Source organism: Oncorhynchus clarkii, chromosome 27 (genome assembly GCF_045791955.1).
Source record: "Oncorhynchus clarkii lewisi isolate Uvic-CL-2024 chromosome 27, UVic_Ocla_1.0, whole genome shotgun sequence".
NCBI classification, from domain to species: Eukaryota; Metazoa; Chordata; class Actinopteri; order Salmoniformes; family Salmonidae; genus Oncorhynchus; species Oncorhynchus clarkii.
Window position 1 is genome coordinate 42049785 of NC_092173.1, and position 21101 is coordinate 42070885.

Sequence of the window (21101 nt, forward strand, 5' to 3'; positions counted from 1 at the left end):
AGCCTAGTGGTTAGAGGAGACAGGTAGCCTAGTGGTTAGAGGCAGGTAGCCTAGTGGTTAGAGGCAGGTAGCCTAGTGGTTAGAGGAGGCAGGTAGCCTAGTGGTTAGAGGCATGTAGCCTAGTGGTTAGAGGCAGGTAGCCTAGTGGTTAGAGGCAGGTAGCCTAGTGGTTAGAAGCAGGTAGTCTAGTGGTTAGAGGAAGGTAGCCTAGTGGTTAGAGGCAGGTAGCCTAGTGGTTAGAGGCAGGTAGCCTAGTGGTTAGAGGAGACAGGTAGTTTAGTGGTTAGAGGCAGGTAGCCTAGTGGTTAGAGGAGGCAGGTAGCCTAGTGGTTAGAGGAAGCAGGTAGCCTAGTGGTTAGAGGAGGCAGGTAGCCTAGTGGTTAGAGGAGGCAGGTAGCCTAGTGGTTAGAGGCAGGTAGCCTAGTGGTTAGAGGAGGCAGGTAGCCTAGTGGGTAGAGGAGGCAGGTAGCCTAGTGGTTAGAGGAGGCAGGTAGCCTAGTGGTTAGAGGCAGGTAGCCTAGTGGTTAGAGGAGGCAGGTAGCCTAGTGGTTAGAGGAGGCAGGTAGCCTAGTGGTTAGAGGCAGGTAGCCTAGTGGTTAGAGGCAGGTAGCCTAGTGGTTAGAGGAGGCAGGTAGCCTAGTGGTTAGAGGAGGCAGGTAGCCTAGTGGTTAGAGGCAGGTAGCCTAGTGGTTAGAGGAGGCAGGTAGCCTAGTGGTTAGAGGCAGGTAGCCTAGTGGTTATAAGCAGGTAGTCTAGTGGTTAGAGGCAGGTAGCCTAGTGGTTAGAGGAGACAGGTAGCCTAGTGGTTAGAGGCAGGTAGCCTAGTGGTTAGAGGCAGGTAGTCTAGTGGTTAGAGGAGGCAGGTAGCCTAGTGGTTAGAGGCAGGTAGCATAGTGGTTAGAGGCAGGTAGCCTAGTGGTTAGAGGAGGCAGGTAGCCTAGTGGTTAGAGGAAGCAGGTAGCCTAGTGGTTAGAGGAGGCAGGTAGCCTAGTGGTTAGAGGCAGGTAGCCTAGTGGTTAGAGGAGGCAGGTATTCTAGTGGTTAGAGGCAGGTAGCCTAGTGGTTATAAGCAGGTAGTCTAGTGGTTAGAGGCAGGTAGCCTAGTGGTTAGAGGAGGCAGGTAGACTAGTGGTCAGCGGCAGGTAGCCTAGTGGTTAGAGGCAGGTAGCCTAGTGGTTAGAGGAGGCAGGTAGCCTAGTGGTTAGAGGCAGGTAGCCTAGTGGTTAGAGGCAGGTAGCCTAGTGGTTAGAGGCAGGTAGCCTAGTGGTTAGAGGAGGCAGGTAGCCTAGTGGTTAGAGGAGGCAGGTAGCCTAGTGGTTAGAGGAGGCAGGTAGCCTAGTGGTTAGAGGCATGTAGCCTAGTGGTTAGAGGCAGGTAGCCTAGTGGTTAGAGGCAGGTAGCCTAGTGGTTAGAAGCAGGTAGTCTAGTGGTTAGAGGAAGGTAGCCTAGTGGTTAGAGGCAGGTAGCCTAGTGGTTAGAGGCAGGTAGCCTAGTGGTTAGAGGAGACAGGTAGTTTAGTGGTTAGAGGCAGGTAGCCTAGTGGTTAGAGGAGGCAGGTAGCCTAGTGGTTAGAGGAGGCAGGTAGCCTAGTGGTTAGAGGCAGGTAGCCTAGTGGTTAGAGGAGGCAGGTAGCCTAGTGGTTAGAGGAGGCAGGTAGCCTAGTGGTTAGAGGATGCAGGTAGCCTAGTGGTTAGAGGAGGCAGTTAGCCTAGTGTTTAGAGGTGACAGGTAGTCTAGTGGTTAGAGGAGACAGGTAGTCTAGTGGTTAGAGGAGGCAGGTAGCCTAGTGGTTAGAGGAGGCAGGTAGCCTAGTGGTTAGAGGCAGGTAGCCTAGTGGTTAGAGGCAGGTAGCCTAGTGGTTAGAGGAGGCAGGTAGCCTAGTGGTTAGAGGCAGGTAGCCTAGTGGTTATAAGCAGGTAGTCTAGTGGTTAGAGGCAGGTAGCCTAGTGGTTAGAGGAGACAGGTAGCCTAGTGGTTAGAGGCAGGTAGCCTAGTGGTTAGAGGCAGGTAGCCTAGTGGTTAGAGGAGGCAGGTAGCCTAGTGGTTAGAGGCAGGTAGCCTAGTGGTTAGAGGCAGGTAGCCTAGTGGTTAGAGGAGGCAGGTAGCCTAGTGGTTAGAGGAAGCAGGTAGCCTAGTGGTTAGAGGAGGCAGGTAGCCTAGTGGTTAGAGGCAGGTAGCCTAGTGGTTAGAGGAGGCAGGTAGCCTAGTGGTTAGAGGCAGGTAGCCTAGTGGTTATAAGCAGGTAGTCTAGTGGTTAGAGGCAGGTAGCCTAGTGGTTAGAGGAGACAGGTAGCCTAGTGGTTAGAGGCAGGTAGCCTAGTGGTTAGAGGCAGGTAGCCTAGTGGTTAGAGGAGGCAGGTAGCCTAGTGGTTAGAGGCAGGTAGCCTAGTGGTTAGAGGCAGGTAGCCTAGTGGTTAGAGGAGGCAGGTAGCCTAGTGGTTAGAGGAAGCAGGTAGCCTAGTGGTTAGAGGAGGCAGGTAGCCTAGTGGTTAGAGGCAGGTAGCCTAGTGGTTAGAGGAGGCAGGTATTCTAGTGGTTAGAGGCAGGTAGCCTAGTGGTTATAAGCAGGTAGTCTAGTGGTTAGAGGCAGGTAGCCTAGTGGTTAGAGGAGGCAGGTAGACTAGTGGTCAGCGGCAGGTAGCCTAGTGGTTAGAGGCAGGTAGCCTAGTGGTTAGAGGAGGCAGGTAGCCTAGTGGTTAGAGGCAGGTAGCCTAGTGGTTAGAGGCAGGTAGCCTAGTGGTTAGAGGCAGGTAGCCTAGTGGTTAGAGGAGGCAGGTAGCCTAGTGGTTAGAGGAGGCAGGTAGCCTAGTGGTTAGAGGAGGCAGGTAGCCTAGTGGTTAGAGGCATGTAGCCTAGTGGTTAGAGGCAGGTAGCCTAGTGGTTAGAGGCAGGTAGCCTAGTGGTTAGAAGCAGGTAGTCTAGTGGTTAGAGGAAGGTAGCCTAGTGGTTAGAGGCAGGTAGCCTAGTGGTTAGAGGCAGGTAGCCTAGTGGTTAGAGGAGACAGGTAGTTTAGTGGTTAGAGGCAGGTAGCCTAGTGGTTAGAGGAGGCAGGTAGCCTAGTGGTTAGAGGAGGCAGGTAGCCTAGTGGTTAGAGGCAGGTAGCCTAGTGGTTAGAGGAGGCAGGTAGCCTAGTGGTTAGAGGAGGCAGGTAGCCTAGTGGTTAGAGGATGCAGGTAGCCTAGTGGTTAGAGGAGGCAGTTAGCCTAGTGTTTAGAGGTGACAGGTAGTCTAGTGGTTAGAGGAGACAGGTAGTCTAGTGGTTAGAGGAGGCAGGTAGCCTAGTGGTTAGAGGAGGCAGGTAGCCTAGTGGTTAGAGGCAGGTAGCCTAGTGGTTAGAGGCAGGTAGCCTAGTGGTTAGAGGAGGCAGGTAGCCTAGTGGTTAGAGGCAGGTAGCCTAGTGGTTATAAGCAGGTAGTCTAGTGGTTAGAGGCAGGTAGCCTAGTGGTTAGAGGAGACAGGTAGCCTAGTGGTTAGAGGCAGGTAGCCTAGTGGTTAGAGGCAGGTAGCCTAGTGGTTAGAGGAGGCAGGTAGCCTAGTGGTTAGAGGCAGGTAGCCTAGTGGTTAGAGGCAGGTAGCCTAGTGGTTAGAGGAGGCAGGTAGCCTAGTGGTTAGAGGAAGCAGGTAGCCTAGTGGTTAGAGGAGGCAGGTAGCCTAGTGGTTAGAGGCAGGTAGCCTAGTGGTTAGAGGAGGCAGGTAGCCTAGTGGTTAGAGGCAGGTAGCCTAGTGGTTATAAGCAGGTAGTCTAGTGGTTAGAGGCAGGTAGCCTAGTGGTTAGAGGAGGCAGGTAGACTAGTGGTCAGCGGCAGGTAGCCTAGTGGTTAGAGGCAGGTAGCCTAGTGGTTAGAGGAGGCAGGTAGCCTAGTGGTTAGAGGCAGGTAGCCTAGTGGTTAGAGGCAGGTAGCCTAGTGGTTAGAGGCAGGTAGCCTAGTGGTTAGAGGAGGCAGGTAGCCTAGTGGTTAGAGGAGGCAGGTAGCCTAGTGGTTAGAGGAGGCAGGTAGCCTAGTGGTTAGAGGCATGTAGCCTAGTGGTTAGAGGCAGGTAGCCTAGTGGTTAGAGGCAGGTAGCCTAGTGGTTAGAAGCAGGTAGTCTAGTGGTTAGAGGAAGGTAGCCTAGTGGTTAGAGGCAGGTAGCCTAGTGGTTAGAGGCAGGTAGCCTAGTGGTTAGAGGAGACAGGTAGTTTAGTGGTTAGAGGCAGGTAGCCTAGTGGTTAGAGGAGGCAGGTAGCCTAGTGGTTAGAGGAGGCAGGTAGCCTAGTGGTTAGAGGCAGGTAGCCTAGTGGTTAGAGGAGGCAGGTAGCCTAGTGGTTAGAGGAGGCAGGTAGCCTAGTGGTTAGAGGAGGCAGGTAGCCTAGTGGTTAGAGGAGGCAGTTAGCCTAGTGGTTAGAGGAGGCAGTTAGCCTAGTGTTTAGAGGTGACAGGTAGTCTAGTGGTTAGAGGAGACAGGTAGTCTAGTGGTTAGAGGAGGCAGGTAGCCTAGTGGTTAGAGGAGGCAGGTAGCCTAGTGGTTAGAGGAGGCAGGTAGCCTAGTGGTTAGAGGAGACAGGTAGTCTAGTGGTTAGAGGCAGGTAGCCTAGCTCCTAGCCAATCAGCACCTAGCCAATCAGCACCTAGCCAGTCAGTACCTAGCCAGTCAGCACCTAGCCAATCAGCACCTAGCCAATCAGCTCCTAGCCAGTCAGCACCTAGCCAATCAGCTCCTAGCCAATCAGCACCTAGCCAGTCAGTACCTAGCCAGTCAGCACCTAGCCAATCAGCACCTAGCCAATCAGCACCTAGCCAGTCAGCACCTAGCCAGTCAGCACCTAGCCAGTCAGCACCTAACCAGTCAGCTCCTAGCCAATCAGCACCTAGCCAGTCAGCACCTAGCCAATCAGCACCTAGCCAGTCAGCACCTAGCCAGTCAGCTCCTAGCCAATTTGCACCTAGCCAGTCAGCACCTAGCCAATCAGCACCTAGCCAATCAGCACCTAGCCAGTCAGCTCCTAGCCAGTCAGCACCTAGCCAGTCAGCTCCTAGCCAATCATCACCTAGCCAGTCAGCTCCTAGCCAATCAGCACCTAGCCAATCAGCACCTAGCCAGTCAGCTCCTAGCCAATCAGCACCTAGCCAGTCAGCTCCTAGCCAATCAGCACCTAGTCAGTCAGCTCCTAGCCAATCAGCACCTAGCCAGTCAGTCACTTAACTAGCCAATCAGCACCTAGCCAGTCAGTCAGTTACCTAGCCAGCCAGCCAGCTACAATCCACCCAGGCAGCCACCTATTAACCCACCTTGCAGTCTTTCTGGTACTTGCTCCACAAGTCTTTACTCAGGCCCCCCGACGCCTCACAAGGTTTGTCAGGAGGGACAATGTTGTGGTTGACCAGTGCTGACAAGTGGGTACGGACCGTGGACAGGTGTCGACAGTAGGCCAGCCCTGCAGGGAGGGAGGGACAAGAGACAGGTGTGGAGAGAAAGAAAAGGGAAGGAAGGAGAGAAAGAAGACATGAAAGAAGAAAGGTGGTCTCTTCCTTTACGCCTATAGGAACTGGTCTCTTCCTTTACACCTATAGGAACTGGTCTCTTCCATTAAGCCTATAGGAACTGGTCTCTTCCTTTACGCCTATAGGAACTGGTCTCTTCCATTAAGCCTATAGGAACTGGTATCTTCCTTTACACCTATAGGAACTGGTCTCTTCCTTTAAGCCTATAGGAACTGGTCTCTTCCCGTACGCCTATAGGAACTGGTCTCTTCCTTTACACCATGGGAACTGGTCTCTTCCTTTACACCTATAGGAACTGGTCTCTTCCTTTACACCTATAGGAACTGGTCTCTTCCTTGAAGCCTATAGGAACTGGTCTCTTCCCGTACGCCTATAGGAACTGGTCTCTTCCATTAAGCCTATAGGAACTGGTCTCTTCCTTTACACCTATAGGAACTGGTCTCTTCCTTTACACCTATAGGAACTGGTCTCTTCCTTTACACCATGGGAACTGGTCTCTTCCTTTACACCATGGGAACTGGTCTCTTCCTTTACACCTATAGGAACTGGTCTCTTCCTTTACACCATGGGAACTGGTCTCTTCCTTTACACCTATAGGAACTGGTCTCTTCCTTTACACCTATAGGAACTGGTCTCTTCCTTGAAGCCTATAGGAACTGGTCTCTTCCTTGAAGCCTATAGGAACTGGTCTCTTCCCGTACGCCTATAGGAACTGGTCTCTTCCTTTACACCTATAGGAACTGGTCTCTTCCTTTACGCCTATAGGAACTGGTCTCTTCCTTTACACCTATAGGAACTGGTCTCTTCCTTTACACCTATAGGAACTGGTCTCTTCCATTAAGCCTATAGGAACTGGTCTCTTCCATTAAGCCTATAGGAACTGGTCTCTTCCCGTACGCCTATAGGAACTGGTCTCTTCCTTTAAGCCTATAGGAACTGGTCTCTTCCTTTACACCTATAGGAACTGGTCTCTTCCTTTACGCCTATAGCAACTGGTCTCTTCCTTTACACTTATAGGAACTGGTCTCTTCCATTAAGCCTATAGGAACTGGTCTCTTCCTTTACTCCATGGGAACTGGTCTCTTCCTTTACACCATGGGAACTGGTCTCTTCCTTTACACCTATAGGAACTGGTCTCTTCCTTTACACCTATAGGAACTGGTCTCTTCCTTTACGCCTATAGGAACTGGTCTCTTCCTTTACACCATGGGAACTGGTCTCTTCCTTTACACCATGGGAACTGGTCTCTTCCTTTAAGCCTATAGGAACTGGTATCTTCCTTTACACCTATAGGAACTGGTCTCTTCCTTTACGCCTATAGGAACTGGTCTCTTCCTTTACACCTATAGGAACTGGTCTCTTCCTTTACGCCTATAGGAACTGGTCTCTTCCTTTACACCATGGGAACTGGTGTCTTCCATTAAGCATATAGGAACTGGTCTCTTCCTTTAAGCCATGGAAACTGGTCTCTTCCTTTAAGCCTATAGGAACTGGTCTCTTCCTTTAAGCCTATAGGAACTGGTCTCTTCCTTTACGCCTATAGGAACTGGTCTCTTCCTTTACGCCTATAGGAACTGGTCTCTTCCTTTACACCTATAGGAACTGGTCTCTTCCTTTATGCCATGGGAACTGGTCTCTTCCATTAAGCTTATAGGAACTGGTCTCTTCCTTTACGCCATGGGAACTGGTCTCTTCCATTAAGCTTATAGGAACTGGTCTCTTCCTTTAAGCCATGGGAACTGGTCTCTTCCTTTACACATATAGGAACTGGTCTCTTCCTTTACACCTATAGGAACTGGTCTCTTCCTTTACACCTATAGGAACTGGTCTCTTCCTTTACGCCTATAGGAACTGGTCTCTTCCTTTACGCCTATAGGAACTGGCCTCTTCCTTTACACCATGGGAACTGGTCTCTTCCTTTACACCTATAGGAACTGGTCTCTTTCTTTACACCATAGGAACTGGTCTCTTCCTTTACGCCTATAGGAACTGGTCTCTTCCTTTACACCTATAGGAACTGGTCTCTTCCTTTACACCTATAGGAACTGGTCTCTTCCTTTACGCCTATAGGAACTGGTCTCTTCCTTTACACCTATAGGAACTGGTCTCTTCCTTTACACCTATAGGAACTGGTCTCTTCCTTTACGCCTATAGGAACTGGTCTCTTCCTTTACACCTATAGGAACTGGTCTCTTCCTTTACGCCATGGGAACTGGTCTCTTCCATTAAGCTTATAGGAACTGGTCTCTTCCTTTAAGCCATGGGGTCTCTTCCTTTAACTGGTCTCTTTCTTCCTTTACACATATATAGGAACTGGTCTCTTCCTTTACACCTATAGGAACTGGTCTCTTCCTTTACACCTATAGGAACTGGTCTCTTCCTTTACGCCTATAGGAACTGGTCTCTTCCTTTACGCCTATAGGAACTGGCCTCTTCCTTTACACCATGGGAACTGGTCTCTTCCTTTACACCTATAGGAACTGGTCTCTTTCTTTACACCATAGGAACTGGTCTCTTCCTTTACGCCTATAGGAACTGGTCTCTTCCTTTACACCTATAGGAACTGGTCTCTTCCTTTACACCTATAGGAACTGGTCTCTTCCTTTACGCCTATAGGAACTGGTCTCTTCCTTTACACCTATAGGAACTGGTCTCTTCCTTTACACCTATAGGAACTGGTCTCTTCCTTTACGCCTATAGGAACTGGTCTCTTCCTTTACACCTATAGGAACTGGTCTCTTCCTTTACGCCTATAGGAACTGGTCTCTTCCTTTACACCATGGGAACTGGTGTCTTCCATTAAGCATATAGGAACTGGTCTCTTCCTTTAAGCCATGGAAACTGGTCTCTTCCTTTAAGCCTATAGGAACTGGTCTCTTCCTTTAAGCCTATAGGAACTGGTCTCTTCCTTTACGCCTATAGGAACTGGTCTCTTCCTTTACGCCTATAGGAACTGGTCTCTTCCTTTACACCTATAGGAACTGGTCTCTTCCTTTATGCCATGGGAACTGGTCTCTTCCATTAAGCTTATAGGAACTGGTCTCTTCCTTTACGCCATGGGAACTGGTCTCTTCCATTAAGCTTATAGGAACTGGTCTCTTCCTTTAAGCCATGGGAACTGGTCTCTTCCTTTACACATATAGGAACTGGTCTCTTCCTTTACACCTATAGGAACTGGTCTCTTCCTTTACACCTATAGGAACTGGTCTCTTCCTTTACGCCTATAGGAACTGGTCTCTTCCTTTACGCCTATAGGAACTGGCCTCTTCCTTTACACCATGGGAACTGGTCTCTTCCTTTACACCTATAGGAACTGGTCTCTTTCTTTACACCATAGGAACTGGTCTCTTCCTTTACGCCTATAGGAACTGGTCTCTTCCTTTACGCCTATAGGAACTGGTCTCTTCCTTTACTCCATAGGAACTGAGAAACAAACAACTCTGAGAGAGAGAACACAGACAGACTTACATCCGTAGAAGGCCCTGGAGACGATCTGCCTTTTCATATTCTGGCACAGCATCTTCAGTGGGCTCCTGGAGACAGGACACACATACAGCGGGGAGATTGTGATAGCATGATTTCAGGTTATCAATTAATGATGTGATCCATTCTCTGCAGGAGTGTGTGTGTGTGTGTGTGTGTGTGTGTGTGTGTGTGTGTGTGTGTGTGTGTGTGTGTGTGTGTGTGTGTGTGTGTGTGTGTGTGTGTGTGTGTGTGTATTCTCACCGGTCGTGGATGCAGGTGCAGCCTGCTGGGTATTCCAATGAGACGTTACTGCCCCCTGCGGAGCAAGGCAGACATGACGACATGTGACTGGTGCACTCTGCTCCCTGCTGCCATGACGACGGGCTGCCTCCCATATAGGCTCCCTGGATGTCCATCATCTCCCCATGGTCTGGAGGGTGAGGGGGGATGGAGAGAGAGGGAGGAATGAGAGGAATGGAGAGGGTGAGCGAGACAGATGGAGAGAGAGGGATGGAGAGAGAGGGATGGAGAGGGTGAGAGAGAGAGATGGAGAGTTAGGGATGGAGAGGGTGAGAGAGAGGGATGGACAGGGTAAGAGAGAGGGATGGAGATAGAGGGATGGAGAGAGAGGGATGGATGTAGAGGGATAAGAGGGTGAGAGAGAGGGATGGAGAGAGAGAGTGAGAAAGAGGGATGGAGAGAGAGGGTGAGAAAGAGGGATGGAGAGAGAGGGGATGGAGAGGGTGAGAAAGAGGGATGGAGAGAGGGGATGGAGAGGGGGGTGAGAGAAGAATGAAGAGAGAGGGGAGTGGGAGGGGGAGGGGGAGGATGGAGAGAGGGAGGGTTAGAGTGGGGTGAGAGAAGGATGTAGAAGGGGGAAAGGAAAGGGGGAGAGAGAGGGATAGAGGTGGGGAGAAAGAAAGGGAGGGGAAGACGGATGGAGGGAGAGGGGGATGGAGAGGTGAATGAGAGAGAGATAGGGAGAGAAGGGAGAGCGTGAGGGATGAGAGAGAGAGAGAGAAAGTGATGGAACAAGGGGGAAGACAACAGCAAGGAAAATAGATAAAATGATGAGGAACAGAGAATCACTCTTAAGGCGCTCTGAGACTAGGCTGTAAACTAACCTGTTGGCTGCGTCCAGAACGTGTCATTGGTTTCCTTATTGGCTAAATAAAACAAGATCTCTTGTCTGGCTAGAATGACATTATCTGTTTGCCAGAGGCTCTAGCTCAACCAAGACATCTATCTATTCAGGTAGCGAGAGATTTCTCTCTTTATCGAATTTCAGATTCAAATGACTCTTTCAAATATTATATATTTAATGTAGCTTACATTGCTCACATAGATGTATGAGGTATACATTTACAGAGCCTTCAGAAAGTATTCCTACCCTGTGACGTATTCCCCACTTTGTTGTATTACAGCCTGAATTCAAAATTGATCAAATTGAGTTTTTTTCTCACCCATCTACACACAATATCCCATAGTGACAAAGTGAAAACATGTTGTTGTTTTTTTAAACATTTTTGCAAATGTATTGAATATATAAATACATAAATGGTTCATTTACATAAGTATTTACACTCCTGAGTCAATATATGTTAGAATCACCTTTGGCAGCGATTACAGCTGTGAGTCTTTCTGGGTACGTCTCTAAGAGCTTTGCACACCTGGAATGTACAATATTTGCACATTTTTGTAATTATTCAAACTCTGTCAAGTTGTTCGTTGTTCATTGCTAGACAGCCATTTTCAAGTGTTGCCATATATTTTCGATTTAAGTCAAAACTGTAACTAGGCCACTCAGTAACATTCAATGTCGTCTTGGTAAGAAACTCAAGTGTATATTTGGCTTTGTGTTTTAGGTAATTGTTTTAGGTAATTGTCCTTATGTTGTGTCAGTGACATGTTGTGTTGGATTTGCCCCAAATATAACGCTTTGTATTCAGGACAAAAAGTTAATTTCTTTGCCACATTTTTCACAGATTTACTGTTGCAAACAGGATGCATGTTTTGGAATATTTTCATTTTGTACAGATTTTTCTTCTTTTCATTTAGTATTGTGGAGTAACTACAATGTCCATCCATCCTCAGTGTTTTCCTATCAAAGCCATTAAACTCCATAACTGTTTTTAAGTCACCATCATGGTGAAATCCCTGAGCGGTTTCCTTCCTCTCTGGCAACTGAGTTAGGAAGGACGCCTGTATTTTTATAGCAACTGTGTAATTAATAACTTATCCATGATCAAAGGGATATTCAATGTCTTATTTGTATACATCTACCAATAGGTGCCCTTTGATCAATATTGGAAAACCTCCCTGGTCTTTGTGGGACTTTAGAAATAACTGTTTGTGTGGGGTACAGACATTTTTTTTTTTTTTACCTTTATTGTACTAGGCAAGTCAGTTAAGAACAAATTCTTCAATGACGGCCTAGGAACAGTGGGTTAACTGCCTTGTTCAGGGGCAGAACGATTTGTTCCTTGTCAGCTCGGGGGTTTGAACCGGTTACTAGTCCAACGCTCTAACCACTAGGCTACGCTGCCGCCCCGAGGTGAGGTATGACTATGAGGTAGTCATTCCAAAATCATGTTAATTATTGCATACAGAGTGAGTCCATGCAACTTATTATGTGACTTGTTAAGAAAAATGTTTACTCCTGAATGTATTTAGGCATCGCCATGACAAAGGGTTTGAATACTTATTGACTCAAAACATTTCAGATTTGAATTTTTATTCATTTGTAAACATTTGTGAAAACATAATTTCACTTTGACATTTTGGGGGGTATTGTGTGTAAGCCAGTGACACAAAATCTCCATGTAATCGATTTTAAATTTAGGCTGCAGGACAACAAAATGTGGAAAAAGTCATGGGGTGTGAATACTTTCTGAAGGTACTGTATGTATATGGTTATCCATAAGTGAGTCAGACAAACATCATAAAACACAAAAACATTATATTGAGAATAAACAAAAACGTGGAATTGAATAAGAAGAAGTTTTGGGAAGCGAGAGTTTTGGAAGCAAATCGAAGGAAGGAAGTGAGCAGACAGAGCAGAGCATGCTGGGGGATTAGGCCAGGCAGAGAGGATGCTGGGAAAGCATGCTTATAGAGCCCAGTCAGAGAGAAGACACAGAGAACAAACTGTCTCTACAAAAGAAAATACCAAAAAATGACATTAGGAGAGGAGAGGAGAGGAGAGAGGGGGGAGAGGGGGAGGAGAAGGACATGAGGAGAGAGACAGGGCAGCAGGGTTCTCAGGCAGGAAGCATAAAGCAGAACGTGACGACAAAAAAAGCCAAATAATCATAAAAACATCAACATAAAACAAAATGCTCTTCACCTTAATTCTTCAGGGTGGAGCAGATTACCTGTTATAAATATGAGTAGCTGTTCTTTGGTTGTTCAGCAAAAAGAAACCAGAAATCAAAACGATAAAACATAACCAAACATAAAATGCTGCCTGCATTCGGACTCCCTAGAAAATGTATTTTGTTGGGCTATGCGAGTTCAAAGTTCAACAGGAAGTGATTTTTAGGGTTTTTGGTATACACTCCCGGGTGTTGACATAACAATACTGTAACAGGGTAGGAACCATAGTGTTGTCCATGTCTCTACTACTGCGGAACCCCACAGGACCTAGCCGTCACAATGGAAGGGACGAGGGGACGACGGGGGTTAGTGAAGAATTACAGTGAACAGCATTGCAGAAAAAACGACGAACAGAGAAAGAGGAAGAACTAAATCAGAGCAAAGATATCAATCAAAAATATATAGAGAGTTGAAGTCGGAAGTTTACATACACTTAGGTTAGTTTCAATGAAACTCATTTTTCAACCACTCCACAGATTTCTTGTAAACAAACTATACATTTTGGCAAGTCAGTTAGGACATCTCCTTTGCGCATGAAACAAGTCATTTTTTTGTTTTGTTTACACACAGATTATTTAATTTACTGTAATAATCCACTGTATCACAATTCCAGGGGGTCAGAAGTTTACATACACTAAGTTAACTGTGCCTTTAAATAGCTTGGAAAATTCCAGAAAATGATGTCATGGCTTTAGAATCTTCTGATATGCTAAGTGACATCATTTGAGTCAATTGGAGGAGTACCTGTGGATGTATTTCAAGGCCTACCTTCAAACTCAGTGCCTCTTTGCTTGACATCATGGGAAAATGAAAATAAATCAGCCAAGACCTCAGAAAAAAATTTGTAGACCTCCACATGTCTGGTTCAGTCTTGGGAGCAATAGCCAATTGCCTGAAGGTACCACGTTCATCTGTACAAAGAATAGTCCCAAAGTATAAACACCATGGGACCATGCTGCCGTCATACCGCTCAGGAAGGAGACGCATTCTGTCTCCTAGAGATGAACGTACTTTGGTGAGAAAAATGCAAATCAATCACAGAACAACAGCAAAGGACCTTGTGAAGATGCTGGAGGAAACAGGTACAAAAGTATCTATATCCACAGTAAAACGAGTCCTATGTTGACATAACCTGAAAGGCCGCTCAGCAAGGAAGAAGCCACTGCTCAAAAACCGCCATAAAAAAGCCAGACTACGGTTTGCAACTGCACATGGGGACAAAGATTGTACTTTTTGGAGAAATGTCCTTTGGTCTGATGAAACAAAAATAGAACTGTTTGGCCATAATGACCATCGTTATGTTTGGAGGAGAAAGGGGATGGCTTGCAAGCTGAAGAACACCATCCCAACCATGAAGCACAGGGGTGGCAGCATCATGTTGTGGGGGTGCTTTGCTGCAGGAGGGACTGGTGCCCTTCACAAAATAGATGGCTTAATGAGGTAGGACAATTCTGTGAATATTTTGAAGCAACATCTCAAGACATCAGTCAGGAAGTTAAAGCTTGGTCGCAATTGGGTCTTCCAAATGGACAATGACCCCAAGCATACTTCCAAAGTTGTGGCAAAATGGTTTAAGGACAACAAAATCAAGGTATTGGAGTGGTCATCACAAAGCCCTGACCTCAATCCTATAGACAATTTGTGGGCAGAACTGAAAAAGTGTGTGCAAGCAAGGAGGCCTACAAACCTGACTCAGTTACACCAGCTCTGTCAGGAGGAATGGGCCAAAATTCACCCAACTTATTGTGGGAAGCTTGTGGAAGGCTACCCGAAACGTTTGACCCAAGTTAAACAATTTAAAGCCAATGCTACCAAATACTAATTGAATGTATGTAAACTTCTGACCCACTGGGAATGTGAAGAAAAAATTTAAAGCTGAAATAAATCTTTCTCTCTACTATTCAATCTGACATTTCACATTCTTAAAATATAGTGGTGATCCTAACTGTCCTAAGACAGGGAATGTTTACTAGAATTAAATGTCAGGAATTGTGAAAAACTGAGTTTAAATGCATTTGGCTAAGGTGTATGTACACTTCGGGCTTCAACTGTATATACACTGCTCAAAAAAATAAAGGGAACACTTAAACAACACAATGTAACTCCAAGTCAATCACACTTCTGTGAAATCAAACTGTCCACTTAGGAAGCAACACTGATTGAAAATACATTTCACATGCTGTTGTGCAAATGGAACAGACAACAGGTGGAAATTATAGGCAGTTAGCAAGACACCCCCAATAAAGGAGTGGTTCTGCAGGTGGTTACCATATACCACTTCTCAGTTCCTATGCTTCCTGGCTGATGTTTTGGTCACTTTTGAATGCTGGCGGTGCTCTGACTCTAGTGGTAGTATGAGACAGAGTCTACAACCCACGCAAGTGGCTCAGGTAGTGCAGCTCATCCAGGATGGTACATCAATGCGAGCTGTGGCAAGAAGGTTTGCTGTGTCTGTCAGCGTAGTGTCCGGAGCATGGAGGCGCTACCAGGAGACAGGCCATTACACCAGGAGATGTGGAAGAGGCCGTAGGAGGGCAACAACCCAGCAGCAGGACCGCTACCTCCACCTTTGTGCAAGGAGGAGCAGGAGGACCACTGACAGAGCCCTGCAAAATGACCTCCAGCAGAACACAAATGTGCATGTGTCTGCTCAAACGGTCAGAAACAGACTCCATGAGGGTGGTATGAGGGCCCGACGTCCACAGGTGGGGGTTGTGCTTACAGCTCAACACCGTGCAGGACGTTTGGCATTTGCCAGAGAACACCAAGATTGACAAATTCGCCACTGGCGCCCTTTGCTCTTCACAGATGAAAGCAGGTTCACACTGAGCACGTGACAGACGTGACAGTCTGGAGACGCCGTGGAGAACGTTCTGCTGCCTGCAACATCCTCCAGCATGACCGGTTTGGCGGTGGGTCAGTCATGGTGTGGGGTGGCATTTCTTTGGGGGGCCGCACAGCCCTCCATGTGCTCGCCAGAGGTAGCCTGCCATTAGGTACCGAGATGAGATCCTCAGATCCCTTGTGAGACCATATGCTGGTGCGGTTGGCCCTGAGTTCCTCCTAATGCAAGACAATGCTAGACCTCATGTGGCTGGAGTCAGCAGTTGCTGCAAGAGGAAGGCATTGATTCTATGGACTGGCCCGCCCGTTCCCCAGACCTGAATCCAATTGAGCACATCTGGGACATCATGTCTCGCTCCATCCACAGACTGTCCAGGAGTTGGCGGATGCTTTAGTCCAGGTCTGGGAGGAGATCCCTCAGGAGACCATCCGCCACCTCATCAGGAGCATGCCCAGGCGTTGTAGGGAGGTCATACAGGCACGTGGAGACCACACACACTACTGAGCCTCATTTTTGACTTGTTTTAAGGACATTACATCAAAGTTGGATCAGCCTGTAGTGTGGCTTTCCACTTTAATTTTGAGTGTGACTCCAAATCCAGACCTCCATGGGTTGATAAATTTGATTTCCATTGATAATTTTTGTGTGAATTTGTTGTCAGCACATTCAACTATGTAAAGAAAAAAGTATTTAATAAGAATATTTCATTCATTCAGATCTAGGATGTGTTATTTTAGTGTTCCCTTTATTTTTTGGAGCAGTGTATATACAGTGCCTTGCGAAAGTATTCGGCCCCCTTGAACTTTGCGACCTTTTGCCACATTTCAGGCTTCAAACATAAAGATATAAAACTGTATTTTTTTGTGAAGAATCAACAACAAGTGGGACACAATCATGAAGTGGAACGACATTTATTGGATATTTCAAACTTTTTTAACAAATCAAAAACTGAAAAATTGGGCGTGCAAAATTATTCAGCCCCTTTACTTTCAGTGCAGCAAACTCTCTCCAGAAGTTCAGTGAGGATCTCTGAATGATCCAATGTTGACCTAAATGACTAATGATGATAAATACAATCCACCTGTGTGTAATCAAGTCTCCGTATAAATGCACCTGCACTGTGATAGTCTCAGAGGTCCGTTAAAAGCGCAGAGAGCATCATGAAGAACAAGGAACACACCAGGCAGGTCCGAGATACTGTTGTGAAGAAGTTTAAAGCCGGATTTGAATACAAAAAGATTTCCCAAGCTTTAAACATCCCAAGGAGCACTGTGCAAGCGATAATATTGAAATGGAAGGAGTATCAGACCACTGCAAATCTACCAAGACCTGGCCGTCCCTCTAAACTTTCAGCTCATACAAGGAGAAGACTGATCAGAGATGCAGCCAAGAGGCCCATGATCACTCTGGATGAATTGCAGAGATCTACAGTTGAGGTGGGAGACTCTGTCCATAGGACAACAATCAGTCATATATTGCACAAATCTGGCCTTTATGGAAGAGTGGCAAGAAGAAAGCCATTTCTTAAAGATATCCATAAAAAGTGTCGTTTAAAGTTTGCCACAAGCCACCTGGGAGACACACCAAACATGTGGAAGAAGGTGCTCTGGTCAGATGAAACCAAAATTGAACTTTGTGGCAACAATGCAAAACTTTATGTTTGGCGTAAAAGCAACACAGCTGAACACACCATCCCCACTGTCAAACATGGTGGTGGCAGCATCATGGTTTGGGCATGCTTTTCTTCAGCAGGGACAGGGAAGATGGTTAAAATTGATGGGAAGATGGATGGAGCCAAATACAGGACCATTCTGGAAGAAAACCTGATGGAGTCTGCAAAAGACCTGCGACTGGGACGGAGATTTGTCTTCCAACAAGACAATGATCCAAAACATAAAGCAAAATCTACAATGGAATGGTTCAAAAATAAACATATCCAGGTGTTAGAATGGCCAAGTCAAAGTCCAGACCTGAATCCAATCGAGAATCTGTGGAAAGAACTGAAAACTGCTGTTCACAAATGCTCTCCATCCAACCTCACTGAGCTCGAGCTGTTTTGCAAGGAGGAATGGGAAAAAATGTCAGGCTCTCGATGTGCAAAACTGATAGAGACATACCCCAAGCGACTTACAGCTGTAATCGCAGCAAAAGGTGGCGCTACAAAGTATTAACTTAAGGGGGCTGAATAATTTTGCACACCCAATTTTTCAGTTTTTGATTTGTTAAAAAAGTTTGAAATATCCAATAATTGTCGTTCCACTTCATGATTGTGTCCCACTTGTTGTTGATTCTTCGCAAAAAAATACAGTTTTATATCTTTATGTTTGAAGCCTGAAATGTGGCAAAAGGTCGCAAAGTTCAAGGGGGCCGAATACTTTCGCAAGGCACTGTATATAGAGAGACATAGAGATACAGTATATATATAGAGTGAGAGATAGAGAGAGAGGGGGGGGGGGGTATTCCTACCAGTGGAAACAAACAACACACCTTCTTTAAAAACAAAATTAAACTGGTTGCTGCATATCTCACATGCAAACAGGTCAGGCATGTTGCAGTGAACGTAAATGAAGACAATGGAGCCAAAACAAAAAAGTAACAAGTAGACAGAAGGGTTAAGAAAACCAAACCAACAACAGGTACAAAAAAGGAAAAACAACAGAGCAAATTATCAAAGCATTTCTTTGTGCCCCAAAACCCAGACCCAACAGCGCTGAGAGGAGAGGACCACAGTGACTGGGAATAACGTGGTACTGCTCTATTGAGAGGAGAGGACCACAGTGACTGGGAATAACATGGTACTGCTCTATTGAGAGGAGAGAAGAGGACCACAGTGACTGGGAATAACATGGTACTGCTCCACTGAGAGGAGAGAAGAGGACCACAGTGACTGGGAATAACATGGTACTGCTCTATTGAAAGGAGAGGAGCACAGTAATTGGGAATAACATGGTACTGCTCTATTGAGAGGAGAGGAGAGGACCACAGTGACTGGGAATAACATGGTACTGCTCCACTGAGAGGAGAGAAGAGGACCACAGTGACTGGGAATAACATGGTACTGCTCTATTGAGAGGAGAGGAGAGGACCACAGTAATTGGGAATAACATGGTACTGCTCTATTGAGAGGAGAGAAGAGGACCACAGTGACTGGGAATAACATGGTACTGCTCTATTGAGAGGAGAGGACCACAGTGACTGGGAATAACATGGTACTGCTCTATTGAGAGGAGAGGACCACAGTAACTGGGAATAACATGGTACTGCTCTATTGAGAGGAGAGGACCACAGTGACTGGGAATAACATGGTACGGCTCCATTGAGAGAAGAGGACCACAGTAACTGGGAATAACATGGTACTGCTCCACTGAGAAGAGAGAAGAGGACCACAGTAACTGGGAATAACATGGTACTGCTCTATTGAGAGGAGAGGACCACAGTGACTGGGAATAACATGGTACGGCTCCATTGAGAGGAGAGGACCACAGTGACTGGGAATAACATGGTACTGCTCTATTGAGAGGAGAGGAGAGGACCACAGTAATTGGGAATAACATGGTACTGCTCTATTGAGAGGAGAGGACCACAGTGACTGGGAATAACATGGTACTGCTCTATTGAGAGGAGAGGACCACAGTAACTGGGAATAACATGGTACTGCTCTATTGAGAGGAGAGGACCACAGTGACTGGGAATAACATGGTACTGCTCCACTGAGAGGAGATGAGAGGACCACAGTAACTGGGAATAACATGGTACTGCTCTATTGAGAGGAGAGGACCACAGTGACTGGGAATAACATGGTACTGCTCTATTGAGAGGAGAGAAGAGGACCACAGTAATTGGGAATAACATGGTACTGCTCTATTGAGAGGAGAGGACCACAGTGACTGGGAATAACATGGTACTGCTCTATGGAGAGGAGAGAAGAGGACCACAGTAATTGGGAATAACATGGTCCTGCTCTATTGAGAGGAGAGAAGAGGACCACAGTAATTGGGAATAACATGGTACTGCTCTATTGAGAGGAGAGGACCACAGTGACTGGGAATAACATGGTACTGCTCCACTGAGAGGAGAGGAGAGGACCACAGTGACTGGGAATAACATGGTACTGCTCTATTGTGAGGAGAGGACCACAGTAAATGGGAATAACATGGTACTGCTCTATTGAGAGGAGAGGACCACAGTAACTGGGAATAACATGGTACGGCCCCATTGAGAGGAGAGGACCACAGTGACTGGGAATAACATGGTACTGCTCTATTGAGAGAAGAGGACCACAGTAACTGGGAATAACATGGTACTGCTCTATTGAGAGGAGAGGTCCACAGTGACTGGGAATAACATGGTACTGCTCCATTGAGAGGAGAGGACCACAGTGACTGGGAATAACATGGTACTGCTCTATTGAGAGAAGAGGACCACAGTGACTGGGAATAACATGGTACTGCTCTATTGAGAGAAGAGGACCACAGTGACTGGGAATAACATGGTACTGCTCCACTGAGAGAAGAGGACCACAGTGACTGGGAATAACATGGTACTGCTCAATTGAGAGGAGAGGACCACAGTGACTGGGAATAACATGGTACTGCTCCACTGAGAGGAGAGAAGAGGACCACAGTAGTTGGGAATAACATGGTACTGCTCTATTGAGAGGAGAGGACCCCAGTGACTGGGAATAACATGGTACTGCTCCACTGAGAGAAGAGGACCACAGTGACTGGGAATAACATGGTACTGCTCTATTGAGAGGAGAGGACCACAGTGACTGGGAATAACATGGTACTGCTCCACTGAGAGGAGAGAAGAGGACCACAGTGACTGGGAATAACATGGTACTGCTCTATTGAGAGGAGAGGACCACAGTGACTGTGAATAACATGGTACGGCTCCATTGAGAGGAGAGGACCACAGTGACAGGGAATAACATGATACTGCTCTATTGAGAGGAGAGGACCACAGTAACTGGGAATAACATGGTACTGCTCTATTGAGAGGAGAGGACCACAGTAACTGGGAATAACATGGTACGGCTCCATTGAGAGGAGAGGACCACAGTGACTGGGAATAACATGGTACTGCTCTATTGAGAGAAGAGGACCACAGTAACTGGGAATAACATGGTACTGCTCTATTGAGAGGAGAGGTCCACAGTGACTGGGAATAACATGGTACTGCTCCATTGAGAGGAGAGGACCACAGTGACTGGGAATAACATGGTACTGCTCTATTGAGAGAAGAGGACCACAGTGACTGGGAATAACATGGTACTGCTCTATTGAGAGAAGAGGACCACAGTGACTGGGAATAACATGGTACTGCTCCACTGAGAGAAGAGGACCACAGTGACTGGGAATAACATGGTACTGCTCAATTGAGAGGAGAGGACCACAGTGACTGGGAATAACATGGTACTGCTCCACTGAGAGGAGAGAAGAGGACCACAGTAGTTGGGAATAACATGGTACTGCTCTATTGAGAGGAGAGGACCCCAGTGACTGGGAATAACATGGTACTGCTCCACTGAGAGAAGAGGACCACAGTGACTGGGAATAACTTGGTACTGCTCTATTGAGAGGAGAGGACCACAGTGACTGGGAATAACATGGTACTGCTCCACTGAGAGGAGAGAAGAGGACCACAGTGACTGGGAATAACATGGTACTGCTCTATTGAGAGGAGAGGACCACAGTGACTGTGAATAACATGGTACGGCTCCATTGAGAGGAGAGGACCACAGTGACAGGGAATAACATGGTACTGCTCTATTGAGAGGAGAGGATAGGACCACAGTGACAGGGAATAACATGATACTGCTCCACTGAGAGAAGAGGACCACAGTGACTGGGAATAACATGGTACTGCTCTACTGAGAGGAGAGGACCACAGTTACTGGGAATAACATGGTACTGCTCTATTGAGAGGAGAGGACC

At 46.8% G+C, this 21101-nt stretch overlaps 1 protein-coding gene across 1 annotated transcript in view; it reads right to left on the reverse strand.

Annotated features, from left to right (window-relative positions):
- LOC139386206 (small G protein signaling modulator 2) overlaps positions 1 to 21101 on the reverse strand; it is a 225032-nt gene that overhangs the window by 41272 nt on the left and 162659 nt on the right. The window contains exons 12-14 of the mRNA XM_071131685.1: positions 9207 to 9375; positions 8949 to 9013; positions 5268 to 5413 (exon numbers count right to left, since the gene is read on the reverse strand). Of these exons, the coding sequence (XP_070987786.1) occupies positions 5268 to 5413; positions 8949 to 9013; positions 9207 to 9375 (380 nt within the window). The remainder of the gene's footprint in view (positions 1 to 5267; positions 5414 to 8948; positions 9014 to 9206; positions 9376 to 21101) is intronic.